Source organism: Spermophilus citellus, assembly GCF_964194105.1.
Source record: "Spermophilus citellus genome assembly, chromosome: 4".
Taxonomy (NCBI): Eukaryota; Metazoa; Chordata; class Mammalia; order Rodentia; family Sciuridae; genus Spermophilus; species Spermophilus citellus.
Window position 1 is genome coordinate 201,445,699 of NC_138185.1, and position 23,633 is coordinate 201,469,331.

General features: G+C 42.8%; 1 protein-coding gene across 1 annotated transcript; it reads right to left on the reverse strand.

The window, feature by feature from the left end:
- Positions 1–305: 305 nt before the first annotated feature.
- On the reverse strand, positions 306–22,871 carry ANGEL1 (angel homolog 1). The gene is made up of 10 exons (XM_081288695.1): positions 22,725–22,871; positions 18,348–18,923; positions 17,321–17,547; positions 16,825–16,894; positions 15,811–16,244; positions 13,343–13,466; positions 12,933–13,043; positions 4,036–4,105; positions 3,355–3,518; positions 306–2,416 (listed from the first exon to the last, which is right to left on the reverse strand). The coding sequence occupies exons 1-10, from the start codon at positions 22,786–22,788 to the stop codon at positions 2,256–2,258; spliced, it is 2,001 nt and encodes a 666-aa protein (XP_081144821.1). The 5' UTR covers positions 22,789–22,871; the 3' UTR covers positions 306–2,255.
- Between the last annotated feature and the right edge of the window lie 762 nt (positions 22,872–23,633).

The window sequence follows — 23,633 nt, forward strand, 5'->3', positions numbered from 1 at the left end:
GAGGTGTGGCCCATGGGGAGGCAAGGGACAGGAGCACAGAGCAGCCAAGATAGAGCTTTTTCTTCTCACAGGGAAGAAAGGCTGGCGGAGGGTTTGCTCAAGCCCTCTTCCTCCCAGGCCTGGGAAGTAGGAGGTTAACAAATGCAAATTACAAGAAATTCCTTTTTTGGGATTTGGTCTTGAAACCCCACCCCAGGATCAGAAGCTCCATAGTCTCTTCCTGTGTGTCCACCTCATCCTCCATGACCTATCTCAAGACCCCAGGCCCTTCAGGATTCTAATAAAAAGACCAACAATAGGGAGGTAAAAGGTAAATCTTTATTTGGAAAAAGTTGCCCCAGTTCTGCAGACTGCAGAATGAAGTTTAAATGACCATTTAACAACCACCACCCCCCATTTCATCTCTAAAACAGAAACAAATAAGAAAACAAAGAAAGGATAACCTGTCAAACTCCGGCCTCTGCTGTCTTTAGCCATTTCTAACCTGCATTTCCTGGCAGAAGAGAACACTGATGGGCTCTCATCCTAGGAACAAACAGGGAACTGTCTTGACACCACCTCAAGAGGTGCCCAAGGACAGACAGAGTGAATGATGGGCTGGCAGGCCTGGGGCTCAGACAGGCACATGCCTGGTACCCAGGAAACAAAGCTTTAAAATACACAAACATAAAAAAGGAAAAAATTCAGAACTTAGACATGAAAGCTTATAACCAGGAATGCAGTAGCAGAATTGGAGCTGGGTCTTTGGCTTTCAAAAAAGAAAAGAATATCAACTTCTGGCCCACCACTGTCCCTAACACAAGCCTCTTGGCTAGTCCCTTCAGTCTCATTCTGGAGGCTGAGTGGAGCAACAGCAAGTCACAGTGACAAGGGCCAGCTATTGCTCTGGAGTTCAGGGAATTGGGAGGAGCTGGCCCAGGAACACCCTAGGACACACTCCAGACATGAAAAAGTAAGGCATGCAGGTGACACAGAGTGGGCTGGGGGTCCCTGGGTGGGCCAGGGTACCCTGTGCTATGGAGGGAAAGCACAGACACTATGCATTGAGGGATGCTGGACAGAGCAAATCCTCAAGCATGGCCGCCCTACGTTCTTGGACCAGGTTGGCCCAAAGCCATCTTTTTGCTGAGACAAATTGGCCTGTGCGAAACAGCAGGCTTTTCTAGAGAGAAAGTGGAAGGGAATGGGAAAAGAGGAGGCAGCAAAAAGCAAAAACTGTGAGGAAAAAAGCAGCAGACAACTGCTTGTGGGTGTGCAGAGGAGAGAACAAGCCCACTAGGTCTTGGGTGCTGGTTAAGGTGGCTGCAGAGCCCACCTACTCTCCCCGGCTGTGACTCCCTTCTATGCCCAATTCTGTCGAGTACACTGAGCAGCAGTTTCCTAAAGGTTCTTTCTCCCCATTCTTAGAAAGTTTTAAACTTCACACCACACCCAGCCCACTGAACCCCACATAAGATTTCAAACTTCTGCCTGTCTCAGGGCAGCCTAGGAAAGGGACAAGCCCTAGAGCAATCATGGCCAGCCTGCTGGGACCTCTGGGCTGAAGGCTCAGAGCCCACTGGGTAGGTGGTACATCCCCCTCCATCTGCTGCTGCAGGCTGTGGGGCCCATTTGTTCCCAGAGCCTAGACTGCAAGTAGGCCCTGGCTGGCAAGATAAAGAACTGATGAAACTCAAGAGGGTCACAAGAGGGAAAGCCCACAACCCTGCTGCCACCTGGCAGCACCCAGCTCTCAACCTGCCCTTGGGCACCCAGCCCCATGTGGAAAGTGGACCGGGCAGAGGCAGGCATGGCCGTGCTGGGCAGTCCCACCCCAAGGGGGCACATGCATCATATACACATCACATGTGTGCATGCCTTGCAAGAGGGTTAGACCCAGGGGTCAGGAAGGCAGGGAGAAGGTCAGGTCAGAAGGTACCACCAAGAAACGGCCTAAAAGCAAATAACCAATGAGATCAATAGCTCCCACAACCCTGGTAATTAAAAATCAAGGGGGAGCGCTGGGTACATGGAAGGAAGGGGGACCCCCCTGCTTCTGCCTCTCCCAGGGCCACTGAGTATGTGGCAAAGGATTAGGAAGAGGTTGGGGCAGGGCAGGGACCACAGGCAGAAAACGTGGACAGGCCTGGAGAAAGTCTAACCACGGGCAGGAGGGAATGAGGGGGAGGGACATAAGTTTCCACAGCACAGGGCATTTCCACAGTCGCTGGTCACTGAGGTCTTCCGGAAAAGAAGCTCTCTTCCCCTGGGGGCTGTCACGGGGCGGTGACTTCCATGCCAAAGCTGGCCAGCAGGCAGAGATGATCTGAAGAGCAGAAGGGGTTGGGCAAGCCATTGGCGGCCCACAGAATCTCTTCAGAGAGGAGGGAAAGGCGGCCCAGGAGCTTGAGAGTTCCATCTCGATCCAGCCTATCATCTGGGACACAAAGTAGAACTCAGTGGGTAGAGCAGCCACAGCCACTCCTGGGGAGCATGACAGTCCCTCCAGGAACCAAGCCTCTGTGGGCCCCTATGGCTGTGTCCCACCTCCTACAGCTTCTGGCTATGAGGCCTCATTTCCTCAGAGATGCCCCCCTGTGGTAATATCAATGAGAAGACAGGTGGGTGCCAGGGCCTATGGCAAACAGGACCATAGCCCAGGTACAGTTTTGCTTCCAAGAGAAGCAAAAAATCCAAACTTTTGCTAGATACGCTGACACATGCCTGTAATCCCAGTGGCTCGGGAGGCTGAGGCAGGAGGGCCATGAGTTCAAAACCAGCCTCAGCAAAAGCAAGGCGCTGAGCAACTCAGTAAGATCCTGTCTCTAAATAAAATACAAAATAGGGTTGGGGATGTGACTCAGTAGTCAAGGGCCCCTGAGTTCAATCCCTGGTTCCCCCCCGCCAAAAATCCAGACTTCCTATGTAAAATCTGACTTTTAAACATAAATGATCGATTCTAACACTCTAAAAACTACATTTTAAACAAAATAGGCATGACGTTAGTAAACTCCTCCCTGTGACTACTGGCATGAGATGAAGAGAGAAAACAGGGCCTCAGTTAGTTGTGTTCCCCACATTCCCACCCAAACAAGTCCAATCACTCCTAGTACTCTACTTTTACCCCTAAAATAGGAGTAGAGAGTGCCTGTTTCACTCACCTCTCTCTGATGCTGGAAGGATAAATGGAGAAGGCAGGGAGGGAGCCTACAGGAAGAATGAGGGCAGCAGCCAGCACCAAGATTGGTACGGAACCTGCTCCTCTGCCAATCATGTCCCACAGCCTAAGTTATGCCACTAAATGCCTGGCTTATTATCAGCAGATCCCCAGGACCCTGGAGTAGCTTCTCAGAACCTTGGATCCCCCAGACTTACCAGTTCTGTTCCCATTCTCGCAGGACTCAGCTGAGAAAAAGATGTAATCCACTGTTGTTCCAAGACCTAAGGGCATTGTGGTGACCTCTGGACGGCCATGCTGGGGCAGGAAATGGGTATAGACTGAGGTCAGGTGGAGGCAGTGCTGGATGGTGCCTACAACCCTATAGGAATAGAGGGGAGATGTCAGTCAACAGAAACCATTAAAATTTCTCCAGATCACTTTCTCTCTGTGTTTGATAAAGCTTTTTTTAAGGGATAATCCTAATGATCCAGTCTCACCAAATACCTTTCCATGCTAATACAAGATGGGCAGACTTAGCTAAAATTAGCCCAGAAACAGACACATTGATACTGAGGCCCTTAACCCTTAAAATCTGCATTTTCCACTTGCCACCTGATAAAGTATACCCAAAGTGCCCCTGTCCATGAGCCACCAAGCTCTCTAAGAGGCTTTACCCACCTAGGAAGGCATTCATGTGCTTTCTATCTGCAAAAATAAGAGTGGGCCCCTCTGAGTTCTGCATACCCATACACTCTCTCCATGATCTTCTTGGGAGAAGAGCAAGAGCTTAGTAAAAATTGCTTCCCAAATCAGCCTCAGGATAGCCAATGGGAATCCCTCTTCCACACCTAGGAAGGGGCTGAATAAAAGCTGAAGAGAGCTGGAGGGAAGTTTACCTGGGGAAGACAGGCTCAAGCTCAGATGTGTCTTCCTCAAGGACAGACTCGGCCCAACCAGCAGGTCGCTCTGTAGAAGACCAGAGAGAGAAAGCTTTTATCATTCACAGTCAGTGAAGTAGGGTCATAGCTTTTCACCTTGAAATCACTCTTTTTTTTAATATTTATTTTTCTATTTTTCTTTTAAGTTTTAAGTGGACACAATGTCTTTATTTTATATTTATATGGTGCTGAGGATTGAACCCAGTGACTCACGAATGCTAGGCAAGCGCTATACCTCTGAGCCACACCCTAGTCCCTTGAAATCACTCTTAGATCCTTGTCTAGATTGAAGGGGAAAGGGAAAGACGAACAATGAAGAGAGGAAGAAAATAATGAGCCAAGGTCAAGAACCTCAGGCCTCTAACAGAGACATTGCATTCCTTGGCTCAGCATTCTGAAAAAAATTTAATTCAATTTATAAAAAAGAATGGGTCATAGAGTCACATGGTACAAAAATCATCAGTGAGGCTTCCTCTTACTTCTTACCACTCAATTCCCCTCTCCAGAGGCGACCAAGGTTACCAAACTCATAATGTATTTCTCTAGAGATTTTCCATCACATAGCATTGTGTGTTATGTATATACATATGTAGATACGTATACATGCATAAATACACACGTGTGTACATATACACCATATATTCATTTAAAGAAAAAAGATATAAATTACCAATTATGAAGAAAGAGGGACATTATCACAGATCCTAATGCCATTAATAGATATCAAAGATCAACAATGACAAACCCTTACCAGGACAGCTGAGAAAAAAAAAAACTCAAATTACTATAATCAGGAATGAAAGAGGGGACATTACTACTAATGACACAGGACAAAAACAGAAAACAAAATTTTAAAAACTCCATAAGCAAATATTGTAAACAACTGTAAGCAAATAAATTAGATAAGTTAGATAAAATGAGCAAATTCCTAGAAAGACGCAAACTATATAAACTGACTTAAAAAGAAACAAAATATCTGACTAGGCCTGTAACAAGTAAAGAGTTCGATCAGTAATTTTAAAACTTCCCACAAAGAAACACTCAGTCTTGGATGGCTTTATTTATGAATTCTACCAAAAACTTAAAGAAGCATTTATACAAATCATCCACCAACCTTTCAGAACATAGGAGAAGGGAACCCTTGCCGAGTCTTTCCATGAGGTCAGTATTATTCCCATATCACAAAAAAAAAAATTACAGGCTAATATCCCTTATGAACACAGATATGATAGTATTCAATAAAATACTAACAAATCAAATTCAGCAAAATATAAAAACAATTTGTATAATACACTGTGACAATACAGGATTTATTCCAAGAATGTAAGGTCAATTAACATAATGCAAAAAAACATGATTATCTCGAGAGACTCAGAAAAGACATTTAACAAAATACAACAACCTCTGATGATTTAAAAACACTCAACAAACTAGAAATAGAAGAGAACTTCCTCAACCTTAAGGGAATCTATTAAAAACCACAGCAAACATCATACTTGATGGTGACAGACTGAAAGTTTTACCTCTAAGATCAGGAACGAGATAAGGGAATCTGTCCTCACCACTTCTAGCCAACAGTGTAACCAGTGTAGTTTTTTTCTAAAAAAACTATTAGAACCAATAAATGAGTACAGCAAAATTGGAGAATACAAGATCAACATACAAAATACCATATTTCTATATGCTAGCAATGAACTAATCTAAACATGAAATTAAGAAAATAATTCAATTTATAATATCATTGAAAAGAATAAAGCAATTAAAATAAAATTTAACAGAAGTAAAATAAGACTTGCACACCCAAAACCATAAAACATGGAAATTAAAGATCTAAATAAATGGAAATTTTTCTCAGGTTCATTGTTCATAAGACAACACTGTAAAATGGCAATACCTCCCAAACTGATACATGGATTTGTAGATCCCTATCAAACCAAACTGGTTTTACAGAATTTTTTAAAAAATATTTTTTGTAGTTGTAGATGGGCACAATACCTTTATTTGTTTATTGTATGTGGTGCCAGGGATCGAACCCAATGCCTCACACATGCTAGGCAAGCACTCTACCAAGTGAGCCACAACCACAGCCCATTTTACAGAATTTGGTTAAGCTGATCCTAAAACTCATATGGAAATGCAGAGGGCAAAAGCAGTCAAAATAATCTTGAAAAACAACAAAAAGGACTTTCCCAGTTTGAAAGTATACAAAACTATAGTAATCAAAGACAGCATAATACCGAGATAAGGATACAAAACAGTGAATGGAATAGAATTGAGAGTCCAGAAACCCATATTGATGTTCACTTGATTTTTTACTTGGAGGGGGTGATTGAAGAGTGACTGCTAACTCGTCTTTGTGGATGTTGACAATGTTCTAAAATTAGATCGTGGTGATGGGTATACAACTCTGAATATACTAAGGGTCACTGAACTATGCTTTTTAAATGGGTGGATTTTATAAAATATAAATTTCATCTCAATAAAGCTGTTTTAACAAAAAGAATAAGGGAATGTTATGGACAACTTCATGCCAAAAAATTTGATAATTTAGATGAAAGGAAATGTTCCTTTTCATACGTTACATTTTTCCTGTCAAATTCATTACTATATATTTTTGTTGCTATTACAAATAGGGTCTTATTTTCTTTATATTTTTTAATAAATCAATCAGCATTTTTACATGGAATATTACTGATTTCTACATATTAACTTTGCACCTACTTTCCAAAATCATCTTAATACTAATGGTGTTCTTAGCTGGTTTTCTTAGATCATCAGTTGTATAATACATAATAATCTCCCAATGCACAGAATAATCTGCCCTCTCCTTTCCATTTTTACCTTTGTATTTTCTTCTATTTCTATATTCTATACTTCTAATTCTGTTATCTCCAAACACAAATAAATAATGATAGTGGATGTCCTTGTCTTGTTCCTAACTTTAACAGGAATACTATTTAAGCAAGATGCTGATTTTTGGAGTTGAGATAACCTATCAACAGTATAAGGCATCATCCATTGTTTCCTTATTTAACAGGGTTCTTATTTTTTTAACTATGTAGAATTGATGTTGAATTTTGACAATTATTCTATGAGTTTTTCAATAAACACTGTTTTAGGTATATCCCACAAATATATGGTATTTTCATTGTTATTTTCTTGATATCCTACAGTTTCACTTTAAATTTCCTCTTTAACCTTAAAGTTTTTTGTTTTTTGAATATTTTTTGGTTGAAGATGAACACACTATTTATTTGTTTATTTATTTACTATAGTAGTAGATAGACAGAATGCCTTTATTTTATTTGTTTATTTTTAAGTAGTGCTGAGGATCAAACCCAGGGCCTCGCACATGTGAGGCAACCACTTTCCCACAGAGCTACAACCCCAGCCTCAACCTTAAAGTTTTTTAAATGTCCAGAGTATACGGTTTTCTTTCATGTTTTTAAATTCTATTTTTACTACATGTGCTTTGTTGTCAAAGTTATGGTCAATTCTAAGAAATTTCCCAGTGATTTTTTAAAGTCTTCTTTGCTTCAATGTTTAGAATTTGATATGAATCAATCAGGTTTACCATACAACATGGTACTTAGGGTTTTTTTATATTCTTTTTTTTTTTTTTAAAGAGAGAGAGAGAGAGAGAAAAAAGAGAATTTTTTTTATTTTTTAGTTTTCGGTGGACACAACATCTTTATTTTATTTTTATGTGGGGCTAAGGTTCGAACCCAGCGCCCTGCGCATGCCAGGCGAGCACATTACCACTTGAGTCACATCCCTAGCCCTCTTTTATATTCTCAGCTACCTTTTTTTTTTTAATTTTTTTTAGATGTTGATGGACCTTTATTTTATTCATTTATTTATGTGTGGTGCTGAGAATCGAACCCAGGGCCTCACACATGCTACGCAAGTGCTCTACCACTGAGCTACAACTCTAGCCCTCTTACTCACTAGACCTATTGGAGACTGAGATGGATTAAACCTACTACTTATTTTCTATTTATTCCTTGTTATACCTACAGTTTCACTTTGTGATTGTTGATGTGATGTTATTTGGAACATCAACATTCATAACACTAATGTTTCCATTTTGAGCCACATCCTTTGCCATTACAATATGCAAGAAAAATCACAGTGACCATCAGAATCTTAAAGGTGGTTTCCCCTCAATACCAGGTTCTGCCTCTGCACACAGTACTGTGTACAAACAGCATTGTTCTTGCAGTGCCACAGAAATGAAGGCTCCCACCTGCCCCTCCAGGTCACATGAGGTATAGCTACCTCTACAAAAGCATCCTGTCTCAACATCTTGCCAGGGTCCATTCAGCATAGGCAGGAGTCAAGCAAGCAAGCTCTGCAAGTACTTGGGAAGAGGACCACATGGATGAGTGGAGAAGATGGATTGAGAACTTTTCCTGCTTAGAAAGCTGACCAGATAGCCAGGTAGGTTTCTATGTAACCTCTGGTCAACATGTTAACTAGTGATTTACGAAAGCCACACTTATTAGCAATTATTCTTTCTACAATGCACAACTTGGGCACATACTTTCCTCTTACTTAGTTTAAAACCCAAAGCCTCAAGATTCAGTACAAAGATTAGAAAGAAAACAGTGATCCCTTTTCAGTATCTGCTATAGTGTTAGTGTGTCCTCCCCACACAAATTCATATGTTGAAAATCCTAGCCCCCGTGTAGTGATGGTATGAGGAGGCGGCACCCCTGGGAGGTGATTAGGTCATGAGTATGGATAAGAATGGGATTAATACCTTTACAAAAGATGCCCAAGAGAGAATCCTAGTCCCTTCTACTATGTAAGGACACAGTAAAAAGATGCCATAAATGAACTGGGAAGTGGGTCCTCACCAGACAACACATCTGCCAGTACCTTGATCTTGGAATTTCCAACCGCCAGAATTGTGAAAAATAAATTTCTGTTGTTTAAAAGCTACCCTGTTTACGATATTTTTTACAACAGCCTAAATGGACTAAGATTGTGTCTTTCAGAATCATACAGGAAAAAAGAAATCATTAATAATTGAAAATATTTTTAATATTTATTTTTAGTTGTAGTTGGGCACGATACCTTTATTTATTTATTTTTATGTGGAGCTGAGAATCGAACCGGGGCCCTGCACATGCTAGGCAAGTGCTCTACCACTGAGTCAAACTCCCAGCTCAATAATTGAAAATATTAACAAGAAGGACGTAAGTACCCTATTTATGAACTATTTTGTCACAAAGGGAGTTGGAAAGAGTGAGAATCACAATGTTTTATATTACACAACCTGAGTGATATGGAACCCTCCAGTGCAATGCAATGTCAGCTTAGGGGAAAATCAGACCATTACTACCACCACTGCGTTTCCTTTAGCATTCAGAGGCTCCACTGAAGTCACAGTCAAGTGGGCACGTTTTGATATAAGGTGGGTTAGATAACTGGTACTGAACTGGAACAGTATTTGTTGGCATATCTAAACAGATATTCCAGAAAAAAATGAACTGACACACTTATCTCCCTGTACTCCACTTAAATTTTTGCCCTCGAGGCCTAAAAATGGTGAGCTTTTTAGATTTGGAATGTGAAAGATTCATCAGCATCCTGTTCAGCCCTAGGTGAGAGCAATGAACAAATAAGGGCACATGGCAGATCCATGCGTTTATCCAATTTTAATTTCAATTGTGAAAATACTATGTTATTTTGCACTGTTATTGAACTAGATATTTCTCTACTGTTGAGTGATTCTTCTCTACTTACAAAGTGATTGTCAGTATGTAGTTTAAAGGTCCTTAGTTTAGCTTCGTTATTAAATTTAAATGCTATTTTATGCTTCTTTCAAGTACAGCACTGATTTTTTTAAACAACTTATAAAATTACCTATGTGGGATTCTGTTATTGTTCAACTATAGAATTTTGAGGTCTAAACACATGAGCCACAGCTCTCCTCGCTGAGCCTGAGTGATACAAGCACTTATCTCATTTCCTGGTACATGCTGGTCATTCAATGCATGGTGGCAATCACTGTACTACTACTGCTCTTGCCACAGTTATAATAATACCAAAGCTTTGCAATTAAAACAAAAAAAAAAAAAAAAAAAAAAAACCTGAGCCACTGAAATGTTCAAAGCTCTGTGGAAAATGCCAATTCAAATTAACTACAAGAAAAACAAATTCATCACTCACCACTAGACCTTTCACTATAGTTTCCTAGCCCTTGTCTGGTTGTCTATACTTCTCTACTAGTTTCTTCTTCAAGCTCTGTTGGTGGTTATCAAATCTTGAGCTAAACCTTTCTTTCTTGAAGCCTAGTTTTCCAAAGTTGAATGTTGACATTAAGAAATCTGGAGCCGGGGCTGGGGATGTGGCTCAAGCGGTAGCGCGCTCGCCTGGCATGCGTGCGGCCCAGGTTCGATCCTCAGCACCACACACCAACAAAGATGTTGTGTCCGCCGAGAACTAAAAAATAAATATTAAAAATTCTCTCTCTCCTCTCTCTCTAAAAAAAAAAAAAGAAATCTGGAGCCAGGTGGCTGGGGTGTGGCTCAAGGTAAAGCGCTTGCCTCTCACGTGTGAGGCACTGGGTTCGATCCTCAGCACCACACAAAAGTAAACGAACAAAATAAAGATAAGGGTTTTTTTTTAAAAAAAAAAAAGAAATCTAGAGTCAATCTGATTATGGTTACACATAAAAATAGCACAATCTTTTGGTTCAACTGCCCAAAGGATTCTTTTGTCTTTTGACTTCTAGTAACTTCACTATGATGTCAGTACATGATTATTTACTGAAACATGATATGTCCTCTGAATCTGAAGAGTCATATCTTTTCATTTTTGGGAAAGACTTCCTAGAATAAATAGTACTCTGAGGTTATATTGGTTTCCTTCTTTGTGGACTCTGGTTATGCCTACATTGAATCTTATCTTTCACTACTGTCATTTTCTCTGTAAATCCTTTCTTGTAATTTTTTTTATTTGTTCTAATTAGTTATACATGATAGCGATTGTGGACTCTGGTTATGTCTACATTGACTCTTATCTTTCACTACTGTCATTTTCTCTGTAAATCCTTTCTTGTAATTTTTTTTATTTGTTCTAATTAGTTATACATGATAGCGACTGAATACATGACAGTAGATACCATATATAAAAGCATTATAATGTCTCATTCTTCTGGTTGTACATGATGTAGAATTACAGAGGTCATGTAATCATATATGCACATAGAGTATCTAAATCCTTTTTATGCTTCCTTTTCTTTTTGCTAGTTTTGAGTTCCTGGCCTCTGTCTCTTGCTTCATTTTCAGAGTATCTATTCTTCCTTGTGCTTCATCCAACTCTGGCTTCATTCTATGTAATGTTTTATTTTATTCTACTTCTTTTCCATGCTCCAAAACTTGTGTTTCATCTTCTGACATTTTGGGCTGGCTATGCAGTTCAGTGAATAAGCATTTGTTTTAATCCCCAGTGCCATAAAGAAAAAAAAATCATCTGATATTTTGCCACATGCCTGTATTGATTTCACAAAAGCAGTCACTTTCTCATGCACAAAGCCCTAAATTCAATCCCCAGCATCACACACACACACACACACACACACACACACACACACACACAAAATCAGTTACTTGATTTTCTGGTCTTCTTATATAAAGGAGATTGCCTTATTTTTTTTAATTCATGGAAAAATATTATAATTTCCACATGCTTCATGGCAGCAATTTTTATCTTTGAAGTGTCCTCTTTTTCCCCCTTTTCTTCTTTTATTTTTTTCCTTTTTCTTTTTTTCCCTATTTTTTGAAGCATTTCCAGTCCTTTTTTTTTTTTCTTATAGTAATTTAGTGCAGATCCCACAGTGTTTTAGGCAAGCCGGGCTTGGAATTAGCTAGCGTAAATTCTTTTGCACTAGCTATTTGAGTGCAGTTTATACAAAGGAAGGACTGGTTATGTACTCCAACAGGAATTTTCCTCATGATGCAGTATTGTGTGAGGACTTTAAATCTTTATGTCTCCCCAAAGAGATATGCAGCTCTGTAAGTATCTCATTACCCTTCCACACTTGAACAGACTGTTTAATGCAAATATGGTTTGGTTCTTTGATGGATCCTTCCTCCACTGCCTCTTAAACAGCCCAGGGATTTTCCTATCACACACTATCAATGCATTCTATTCTTTTTGCAAAAACGCAGGATTTTGGTTTTGTGCCTTAAGGTATATTCCTCACCTTGAGGAAATTTACTCTGCTGATTCTGTCTGAGATCCATTCAGCCCCAAGCAACTTCCTGGAACAACGTTCAGGTATTTCTTGCAGCCATTCCACCTAAATCATGGCTCATGGTTTCAGATATCTTCAGATCTCCTACTTTTTGTCAAATATGGAATTTGCATTTTTTTCCCATCCTCTTTGTGCTTTGAAGTTGCTCCAGAGAAAAGAAGGCAAGAATGTCATGTATACTCTGCTACATTCAATCTGGAAGTTCTCCACAGGAGCAACTGTTTATTACAACCAGGTCCACTGTCACCTTATGATTTCTGAAGCCTCAACAGGTATGTCTTCTCCCCTAGAAACACTGTATACATGCTAGTTATTAGCAACTCAAGTCTCAAAAGATGATAAGGTTTACTTAGGCTCTTAGAGCTAGTAAGAACCCACACCTCTTGATTCCTGGTCCAGTGCTCTTAACACACTACACTTCCACAAATGCATACGACCAATGAACTCAACTCCATTTCCTTCTTGTAGACTTACTTCCAGAAGTTGATCTCTAAGAATCATATTTAGAAAAGACTAGAAAACCACAGAACTGACAAGAGACAGGAGGGAGGGAGGAAGAGGACAAAGAAATCAGGGTTAGTTCCATTACCTGGCTTAGTGTCTGTCACTCCTTCCATGAGAACCAGTCCTACTGGTCGCTGACAAGCGATGTTGCAGAAGCGGAAACGTAACAGGAAGTCTCGGCCATATTTACGTCTCTCTGTAAACCAGGAAAAGCCATACAGTGAAAGAAAGGAAAAGGAGCAACATGCTGAGACCTCCTTTGAACCAAGAAGCTTCCAGCTTCCAGAGGAAGTCTGTGCTGAAGACCAGAAGACTTTCCACTAGCTCTGATTTCAAATTGTTCATTTCACTGGGTGGCCATATGGAGGACAGTGAGAAAAATACAGGAACTTGCTAAAAGAATTGAGACTATACACTTTCTCATCATTGAGAAATAAGCTTTCTCCCAAAATGGTCACGAAGACGAAGCCAACCAAGAATGTGCCATGTGCTTACCTGATCTCTTGGGGTGACAGGTGACATACTGACAGCAATCAGTGATGCCCAGGGAGCTGGGCCACAGTGGGACCTGCAGCTTCCTCTGGTAAAGCTGATGGGAGAAGTCTTCCTGTCCAGATACCTATAAGGAAAGAGCAAGATGGGAATGAGGAAACCAAGACAGAAAAAGGAAATAACAGTCCATGTTTGGGACATGTGAACAAGTACACACAATCACACACTACACACATGGAATAAGCAACCCACTTAAGTCTCAGGGGAAAGTTAAAAATAGTTTAAAATATTGGTTTTTCACCAGAAATACTGCTATGTCCATGAAACAGGAAGGGGAAGTGAGAGGGTGAGATATGTGAATTAAAGTTATAAGCATGTGGTTCTAAGTTTCATCTTAGAAAAATCTATACAGTTCTACACAGGGAAGGCCAATTCTCAGGCGCTTTAACTTAAGTTGGGAAGAGATTTATCCTGACCTTTGGATCTTCTGGATCAAGGTCTAATATCTTGAGCCTACTACTGAGAAACCACAGGGTCAAACCAAATGGGAAATGCACCAAAGCACTTTACCGTATCTATGTCACCATCCTCGGTCAAAGCCATTGAGCAGCCTGGGAACGGACAGAACGTAGTGGGGGAAACATTCGGCAACATCAGTCATCTGTACATCTCCAACATGTGTAGCAAAATGCCCTTTATTTCATTTAACAATAACAAATATTTGAATGCCAACTATGTGCAAGACACTAGCTAAATGCTGGGGATAAATGTGACAGATACAATCCTTCTGCCCTTAAAGGGCATAAACTTCAATACGTCATCTGAAGTAAAACGTCATCTGAAATTTAATGGCCATTAAATTTTGAACAAGTTAGTTATAACTCTCTTGGGTTCAACATCCTTTACTGTAAAATACCATGAACAATTAAAAATCTAATAAAATAACTACCAATTACTGACTGCTTCCCTTAAACCACAAACTGGAAAACACTTTACATGCATTATTTTATTTAATCTATTAAAAAAAAAAAAAAATCCCACACCTCTGATGTAGGTCCCATTATATACCCAATGTAAGATGAAAATAAGACTTAAGTGACCTGCCCAAGGAGGCAGAGCAGGGATTTGAACTCAAGATTGTCTGGCTTCAAAGCAAATCTACTACACCTCAGTGCCTGTCATGTGGTCAGCACTCAGCAAATTCTTTCTCCTGTTCCCTGAGCTCCTTGATTACAGCTTCTTTACAGAAAGATAATGGCCTTCTCTGGGCAACTAGAACATTGCTGGCACTTGAATAATCTTATTAAAATAAAAGCCCAAGTGCTCAGCAATAATCTAATCATTTTGTGTCTTTTCTCCACGGTACTTTGCCAAAAGCTAACCAATAACAAAACAGGAACAAAGAGATTAACTGACATACAAAGAAATCAGCACAAGCTGAGAAAACTATGAACCATATATGCTATCAATATCCAGCAGCTAAAAGGTATAAAGTAAAGTCAGGCACATGGCAAAAACCTGAAATCCCAGCTACTCAGGAGGCTGAGGCAAGAGAATCTCAAATTCAAGGCCAGCCAGGCCAATTTAGCTAGACCTTTTCTCGAAATAAAATAAAGGGCTGGGGATGTAGCTCAGTGGTAGAATGCTTAACTAGCATGTGCAAGAGCCTAGATTTGACCCCCAACACCAAGGAGTGCAAGGGGTGGAGTTATGAGAGAGATTCATATGCAAATTATTGACTGAAAACAAAAAACGAAGCTACAAATGAAACACACAATACTATATCATCAATTACGATATAACATATCACAGATGTGTATATCACACATTGGCTGTTACAAGCAATCACAGCAGAGTCATAGAGGGCCAGAGCTCCTTCAGTACAAACCCTGGCTCTACCGCTGATTACCTGAATAACCAAAAACAAATTACTTCTCTTGGGCCTTAGTTTTCCTCATTTATAAAATGAAAGCAATGATAGAAATACTGAAAATTAATGAGTTAATGCATGTAAAGTGCTTAAAATAGCACGTGGCACAGGCTAAGTGCTTAATAAATGTAAGTTGTGATTATAATATCATAGAAACAGATATCAACATAAATAGATAGGAACCAATCTGAAAGACCACCACCAAATTTAGAACAGTCAGTATTTGAAGGAGGGTAGGGAATTTAGGTAATAAAGGGAGCTTTTGCCTTATGTTTGAATTCTTGCAAAAATGTACTTATGTATTACTTGTGAATTAAAAAATATATAAAAAAACTGAAAGGTTTTCAATATGCAAAGGTACTCGTGAGTTTCTAACTTCTAGTTTGAGCATAAGCTGATCAACGTAAGGAGAAAAGGCAGAAGGGAGTCAGAATAAGTGTAACCCTGTCCCTACCACAGAAGCAGCACTTGACACCAACACCCAAATCTCTCCCTAGACCATGTTTCCTCCCCCCTGCCCGAGTGGCCTCCCCCATTTCACCTTCCAGGCCGGCATCCCACTGTACTGGAGCTCTCCATCCCTGATGAAGTTGTAGAGAGGTGAATCAGGGACAGAATTCAGGTCCCCACACAGGATGATAGGGCAGTGGCTGCCATCTGACAACCTGGCCACCTTGTCCACTTCAGCCAGGAGAATGGCCATCTGGGCCAGCTTGACATCACCCCGGCGTGGGTTGTACAGGACATGAGTATTTGCCACGCACAGAGGAGCCACTGAGACCTGCCCCAAGCCTTCTGGGACTAGTGGCTGTAGCAGCAACACTAAGCCCACATTGTCCCGATTGAGGAGCTCCAAGCCAGGCCGGAAGTACTCCACAGGGCTGGCACAGAGCAGACGGAATCTGGTGGGCTTGTAGCAGACAGCACAGCCATCCGTTTTACACCCGGTCCTCCTCTTGTAGAAACAGGTAAAGCCTACAAGGAAAATCCCACCAAGGACATCGGTCAGAGTCCCTGAAGCCTGAACCCCTTCCAACCAGCGGCAGCAGATCAGGGGTGTGTCCCTAAGGCACTGTTCCTGCTGCTCAATAAGGGGAGTCCTTGTCCTTGACACCTCCTTGGTCCTGCAGAGATTCCCTTACAGCTGTAACCAGATGTCTGAAGGGCTAGAAAGGAAAGGAGGGAGGGAAGGGTATGAAGCAATAGAACATAATAGGAAGAACAAAGAATCTGGAGTCAGACAAGTTGGAGTCCTAGCTCCACAACCTACTAACTTTGTAGTTTTGTGATTTTGAGCAAGTCACACAAAACTTTCAGAACCCCAGTTCCCTCAACTATAAAATGGGAATAAAAACACTCAGCCTCACAGGATTGGTTACTTCAAGGGTTAAATGGCAATATGTCAGAACTGCTTAAAAACTATAGAACTCTGCTTTCTTTCTCACAGGTGAGACTGGGGGCTAACCAAGACACAAGAAAATGATGTGGGTTTCAGGAGAGAGTAGGTAGGGCTGGAGGAAGAAAAGATGGCAAATATGACAGCAATCTGCAGTACCCATCATTCGCAGAGAGGGCTCCAGCTGCTCCCAGTAATGATCTTCCTGGACTTCCTGGAGACACAGGATCTGGGAAATTAACAAAGGAAACCAATCACTCCAGAGTTCTGGAATGTGACTCCCATTCCCTAGCAGGCTCCCAAACAGGAAACTACTATGGATCTCAGGTAGGGTCACAATGAAACTGCCCACAGGACTGAATTCCCAGTCACCATCAAAAAGAACAGGCGTAGATTTAAACTGAGGAGTCCAGACAGGTGCACTAGATTTTCCTGCTCCTTGAATTCCTGTTTCCCTCCCTGCATAAAGGTGCTGGAAAACATATACCTCGAGAGTGTCATAGGATCTTCCAAAACTCAAAAGACTCTAAGCAAGCAAGCTCTAGAGCTAGAGGGGACTGTAATCACTATGGATGTGAATTCATTCTCTAAGAGCATCGGGAAACAGTCCAAGTCTAGCACCAATGCAAAATGGCACTTTCCTCTTTTCACTCACATCAGGGTCCCAGTGCTGGAATTCCTGCATGAGGTTTGCAAAGCGATAGTTCCAATTGAGGATGTCCGGATGGCAATGCAGATACAGCTCTGAGCTCTGCTGCATGAGATCCTGGGCCAGAATGTTGTACGACATCAGAGTGAACTGGAACTGAGGGCCATCCCCTGCCTCCAGGCCCTGAGCATCTGGCTGGGTGGAGAAATCCTCCCATTCTCGCCACAAGATTTCTGCAGAGGGGTTGGTGAGAAGAGTTCACAACGAGTACAGGTTACCCTAGGCCCCGTCTCCTCCACTCCTGACCTGTAATATTATGCCTCAAGTTCTTTTTTCCATTGCTCTTGTCACTATCCCTCTCTTGTTGTGATTTAGACAGCACTAAGGACATTCTTTAGACTAGAGGGCAAGCCCCACAAAGCCAAAAGCAATCTTGATCTGTTCACAACTGCATCCCCACTACCTAGCACCCAGTAGATGCTCAAAAAATACTTGGCTCTCATTTTGGCTACATTCAGGAGTCTCTGAAGAATCACTCAGCTGGTTGTAGTTTATAGTCACCTGAGATTAAAGACACTTCTGGAGTAATTCCAATCTTGGGGCTTTTTCAACCTCTGCTCCTTTGTAGCATTGGGGCAGCTGGGAGATTTCAAAACTATTTGAGCCACAGAGCTTTTCTTCACATTTTAATGGACTCTCAAAATGTAACTAGGCTAAGGCAAGGAGTGGAGGCCCTGAGACTTCTCAGAAAGCCCCTAAGTCACCTCTGTAGAAAGAGTGGAAAACCAGAACTAGCATCAGTCCTCAGTTCTCCCACTAGCTGGCTGTGTGACATGGCCCACTCCCTCTATGCACTGTGGTTATTTTATCAGTAAGTCCAGGGGGCTGGAAAAGATCATCTGCAAGACCTCTCTAGATCTGACACCAAAAAATTCTCAGAGACAGAAAGCAGCAGTGGTGGCGTTCCCACCAAGAACCTTCCCCAAGCCAAGCCACTCCCCTGGCTCACTCAATTTTAGTTTGCCCAACTCACCGTGATATGGTATTTCCATTGGAGGAGGCTGCAACTGCCCCAGGCCTTCAAAGGGCCAGATGGGATTCTCTTCCTGGGGCATAGGCTCTGGTGCTATGCTCCAGGCCACCATGGCAGGGTCCTCTTCCCACTGCTCTGCAGCCAGGGCACCCATTGGGAGAACAGCACAGTCTGCATACTGGGGGCCCGTCTGCACAGGGACAGCTGCCCACAAGGGGCCCTGGACCTCTGGCAGCGGCTCCTCTCCTAGCACCTCAGGGAAAGGCTCATCCAGGTTCTCCGCTGCCCGCAGATCACTCAGCTGCCTGCTGGACCACTTGTCCTCTGAAGCAGCATCCTGTTCTCCAGGATTATCCATCAGGAGTGCCAGGCTGCTCTGGGCTAATCCCTTATCTGCAAGGGGACCCTCACTCGAAGTAGAGAGCACCTGGCTCGACCCTTCTTCTCGCCACTGCTGCAGCAGGCCCTCACACTCCTCCTGGTCAGGGCCCCGAGGGGCCATGGCAAAGTCACCCTCTACCTGGGGGGACGAGCTCTTCGCCAGGAGGGCATTTTTTCGACATGTAAAGAAAGCATCTAGGAGGAAAGCCAAAACATCAGGTTATAAGAGAGCATCACCCGTAACTAAGGACAGAGTAGGGACGAAGAGCATGAGAAGAAGATTAACATTAAACAGGGATGAGAGGTGGGAGGGAAAGGGAGAGAGAAGGGAAATTGCATGGAAATGGAAGGAGACCCTCAGGGTTATACAAAATTACCATACAAGAGCTTGAGAAGAAGATTAACATTAAACAGGGATGAGAGGTGGGAGGGAAAGAGAGAGAGAAGGGAAATCGCATGGAAATGGAAGGTGATCCTCAGGGTTTTACAAAATTACATATAAGAGGAAATGAGGGGTAAGAGAAGAATAATACAAGTGGAAGAAATGATTTACAGTAAAAGGGGTAGAGAGAGAAATGGGGAGGGGAGGGGAGGGGAGGGGAGGGGGGATAGTAGAGAACAGGATAGACAGCAGAATACATCAGACACTAGAATGGCAATATGTAAATCAATGGAAGTGTAACTGATGTGATACAGCAATCCGTATACGGGGTAAAAATGGGAGTTCATAACCCATTTGAATCAAACTGTGAAATATGATATATTAAGAACTATGTAATGTTTTGAACGACCAACAATAAAAATAATAATAATAATATTTAATAAAAATAGTCAACAAAAAAATTACATACAAGAGGAAGTGAGGGGAAGGGGAAAAATAATACAAGGGGGAGAAATGAATTACAGTAGAGGGGGTAGAGAGAGAAGAGGGGTGGGGAGAGGAGGGGAGGGGGGATAGTAGAGGATAGGAAAGGCAGCAGAATACAACAGACACGAGTATGGCAATATGTAACTCAACGGAAGTGTAACTGATGTGATTCTGCAATCTGTATACGGGGTAAAAATGGGAGTTCATAACCCACTTGAATCAAAGTGTGAAATATGATATATCAAGAACTATGTAATGTTTTGAACAACCAACAATAAAAAAAAAATCTCAAGAAAAAAAAAGAGAGAGCATCACCCAACCCACACTCTTCTCACAGTTGGAATGTAATCCCCATACTAGCAAAAATCATGGCCACCTTGCTCACCATTACACCATCATCAAGCCTGCCTATCCTAATTCCTGGAACACCATCACCAGAGCAAAGTGCTTACTATGCACCAGGTACTGTTATAAGTGCTTTAACATGACCTAATTTACATGGTAGGGATCTGATAAATTTCAGTGCATGAGTAAAAGAATATCTGTCCCACATAATCTAGGGCACAGATAGGTACATATAAGTACATCCCTTTTATCTGAAGGTTGATTGCTATTAATATAAACTCTCTGGTTCCAAAAACCACATTATATTAGAATTAATACATGACCATGAAACAGAACTGTGGGTTATGGTCTAGCACCAAAATTAACAAAACTAACTAAACTTGGACGATGCCCCTAGTCTAAGGACTTACTCATAACTATAAAATGGGGAACAAGAGAAGTTCAGATTATCTAATCTCCATGAGTATTTTTTTAGCTCTGTAAATCCCTAATCTATTAAGGCATTTCAAAAGAAAAAGCCCTAAAGCAAACAGTCTTAAAATCTATACAACTTCTTTCTTTACTAACACCCTTGGGCCTCTTCTCAAAGCTATTTATTCTACTCATAAAATTTTCACAAATTTCATTATCTGCTTTCCCATTCCACAACATATCAGAGGCTGCAAATTAAAAGGTGCTAACAACTGACAGTTAAGAGACAGCTGTCATCTCTCTGCTACAGCAGCTACAAATAACAGCCAACATATAAGAAAGCAGATAAAATGGGTCTGGAATTGTGGCTCAGTGAAAGAACACTTGCTTCATTTGGGTGAAGCACTGGGTTCGATTCTCCACACCACATATAAGTAAATAAAATAAAGGTCCAACAACTAAAAAAATATTTAAAAAAAAAAAAGAAAGAAAAGAAAGCAGGTTAGAGAATCTTTAAAATTCGAGCTTCAAATCCCCCAGTGCAGTGTTTTGGTGATGACAAACACTCTCAATTCACCCTGAATCACTAATTTACAGCATAAGACAAGTACCATGCACAATGATGACCCACTGTCACTAAAGATTGACTTTATTGGCAATTTTTAAAAGAAAAACACCAACAGTTCCAATGTCTCACTTATATGAATTTATTATACCACTCTAAACCAGTGTCTTTTAACCCCAGTAGGAGGTTGGAAAGGGGGATTTTGCACACAGGTGACATTTAGCAATATCCGGAGATACTGTGGTTGTCACATGGTGGTAGTGTTACTGGCAGCCAGTGCTAGAGGACAGGGATGTTGAATGTCCTACAATGCACGGACAGATTCACTCCAAATGCCAAGAGTGCTGAGAAATCTGCTCTAAATCTGTGAGCTGCATTGCTGGGCTTTATAATCTCGGAGACTTGCTAATTATCTGTCCCTTGAAACAACTCTGTGCATAGCAGATGGCAAAGGTTCTTGGTTTATATGCATAAGGTTACTAGTTTTCAAATTGAGTAGATTTTGTTGTTTGAGGTTTCTTTCTAAGAAGCAGAATAATATTTTAAATCTCATTTAAAAACCAAATACACAAAGTTGTTATAAAGTGGAAGTTTAATGTGTGGGTGGGAGGGCCTCCTCTGAGATCCCTTGAACTCTACTGTTCTGGAAACCTCTGGGCTAGCATATGTTACTAAAACTGCTCTCCTGGACATTGGACAAATTCCCAGACACTACAACAACATATGCTTAGTTCTCTGAAAACAATGGCTTCTGTAGAATTTCCCATTCCAGAGAAGTAAGGACACACAAGACAGGACAATTCCTGAATTCACTGAATACCTACCATACACCAGGCAGGGTGTTAGCACTAGATATAATGAGCAAAATGGACACAGTCCTGCATCCTGAAACTTGTATTCCAGTGGCAGAGACCACAGAAATACACACACACACACACACACACACACTTATATATATTTTAACATGAAATGTATTATTACACACACACAAACATTGTGTAGAGCTCCAGAAACAAAAAGCACACAATGCAATTGGACTCATGACTTAATACTTCTTGGTCCTGTCGCCCCTACACTGCAGAAGAGTCTGGGAGTTCTATGTGATCTCAGAGAGGAAGTGAGGGTCGCATAAGTCTCTGGAATTTCAAAGACCAGGAATGAGGCGCAGAAGCAGATTATGAAAAAGTGAAGGAATAACCCTCCCTCTTCTCTCTAAAGCATCCATGGGGCATTGCCCCATCCCACCACATCTCTAAGTTCCCGGGAAGAATGCTCCAGAGCTGGGGTTTAAACGTGTCTCTGGCTTCTGGGCGTCCGTTTTTCCACCAGACTCCGCTGAGCGAGCACAGGGAGCTGAGCGTCGGCGGTGGAGTGAGCAGGTGAAGACAGGTGCCTCCAGGATTCGAGCCCACCGAGCCCCGGGCGGCCCCGCCTCTACCGGCAGAGAATTCGGGCACTCGCCTGGGCCGGGCTGCCACCCTCCCGACCCCGGGGCGGCGGCTGAGAAGGCCCCAGAACCTCCACCCCACGGACAGCGAGGGCGGCCCTTTCCCCAGCCCGCGTCCACGTTAACTGTAGCCCGACGTCACCAGCCTCAGGCTGGAAGGGCCGCCCACGAGAGTCGCCGGCCCAGCCAGGCCAAGCCTCGTGGGGCCAGGTCGGGCCGGGGGCGGGTCAAGGACCGCTTCCCCACACCTTGGCGCTGCCGGGGGACCGTGGCCGGAGGCCCGGCGCTCCTCACGCCGCCCCGGGTCCCGCAGAGAAAGGCCGGGTCCAGGCTCCCGCCCGTCAGACGTGGGGCCGGTACCTGAGAGGGCGCGGAAGAGGCGCGCGGCCGGCAGCAGCAGGTAACACAGGCACGACGCGATCATGGCCGGCCCCCGCGCCGCCCTCCTTGCCGCCGCCCGCCGGGTCTTCCTCTGCTCGGCTCGTCCGGCCCCGCGCCGCCAGGCCCCGCCCCAGCCGGCCCACGTGTGCGCCGCCCGCATCAACAACTTTATTGGCAGCGCAGCCGCAGTGCGCCGTCAGGGGAGGGGCGGGGCGAGGGGGAGCGGGGCTCCGTGGCGACGCGCCTGCGGGGCTGGGGGTTGGAATGAGTGCCTAGCTGGGACTGTCTTTCAGAGGCCACACTTTCATTCCTACTTCTGCCACTAATTAGGTGTCTACCTTGGGGCCACCATATGCCCTTTCTGCCCTTCAGTTCCCTCATCTGTGATACGGAGAGCTGGATTTTCTTTGAGGCTCCTATAACCCCAATTTCTATAATCAGGCTCTCAGCCCAGAGGAGAGAGGGAGCCAGCTTTTCCCGTTTTCCCTCCACCCCTTCCTGCCTTTACTGTCTTCCCCAGTTGAGGTTTCTAAATAAAAATCAAGAGATTTTTATCTCCTTCCTGCCTGTTCCAAATGGACCTTCTTGTCCCTAATCTTGAAGAAAGGGGGAGGGGGGTCCTCATTGATAAAGGTGGGTGGAAGAAGGGAGGGAGGAAGGAAAGAAAGGGATGCACAGGCCAGAGACCAAGTGTAACTGGTGCTTGCTTACCCAAGGTGTCTCTCTAGTGCCTAATACCATTCCAGGCACTTGGTGAAGACAGATGATGGAGCAAAGTGTACTCTCCCCACCCCCCACCCCCAAATGAAGGCCAGTTCTTCCATGGATTCTGTGCTACACAGAGCCCTGGGTGTTTCTTCCCAATCCCCCACCCTCAGTCTTCTGCCC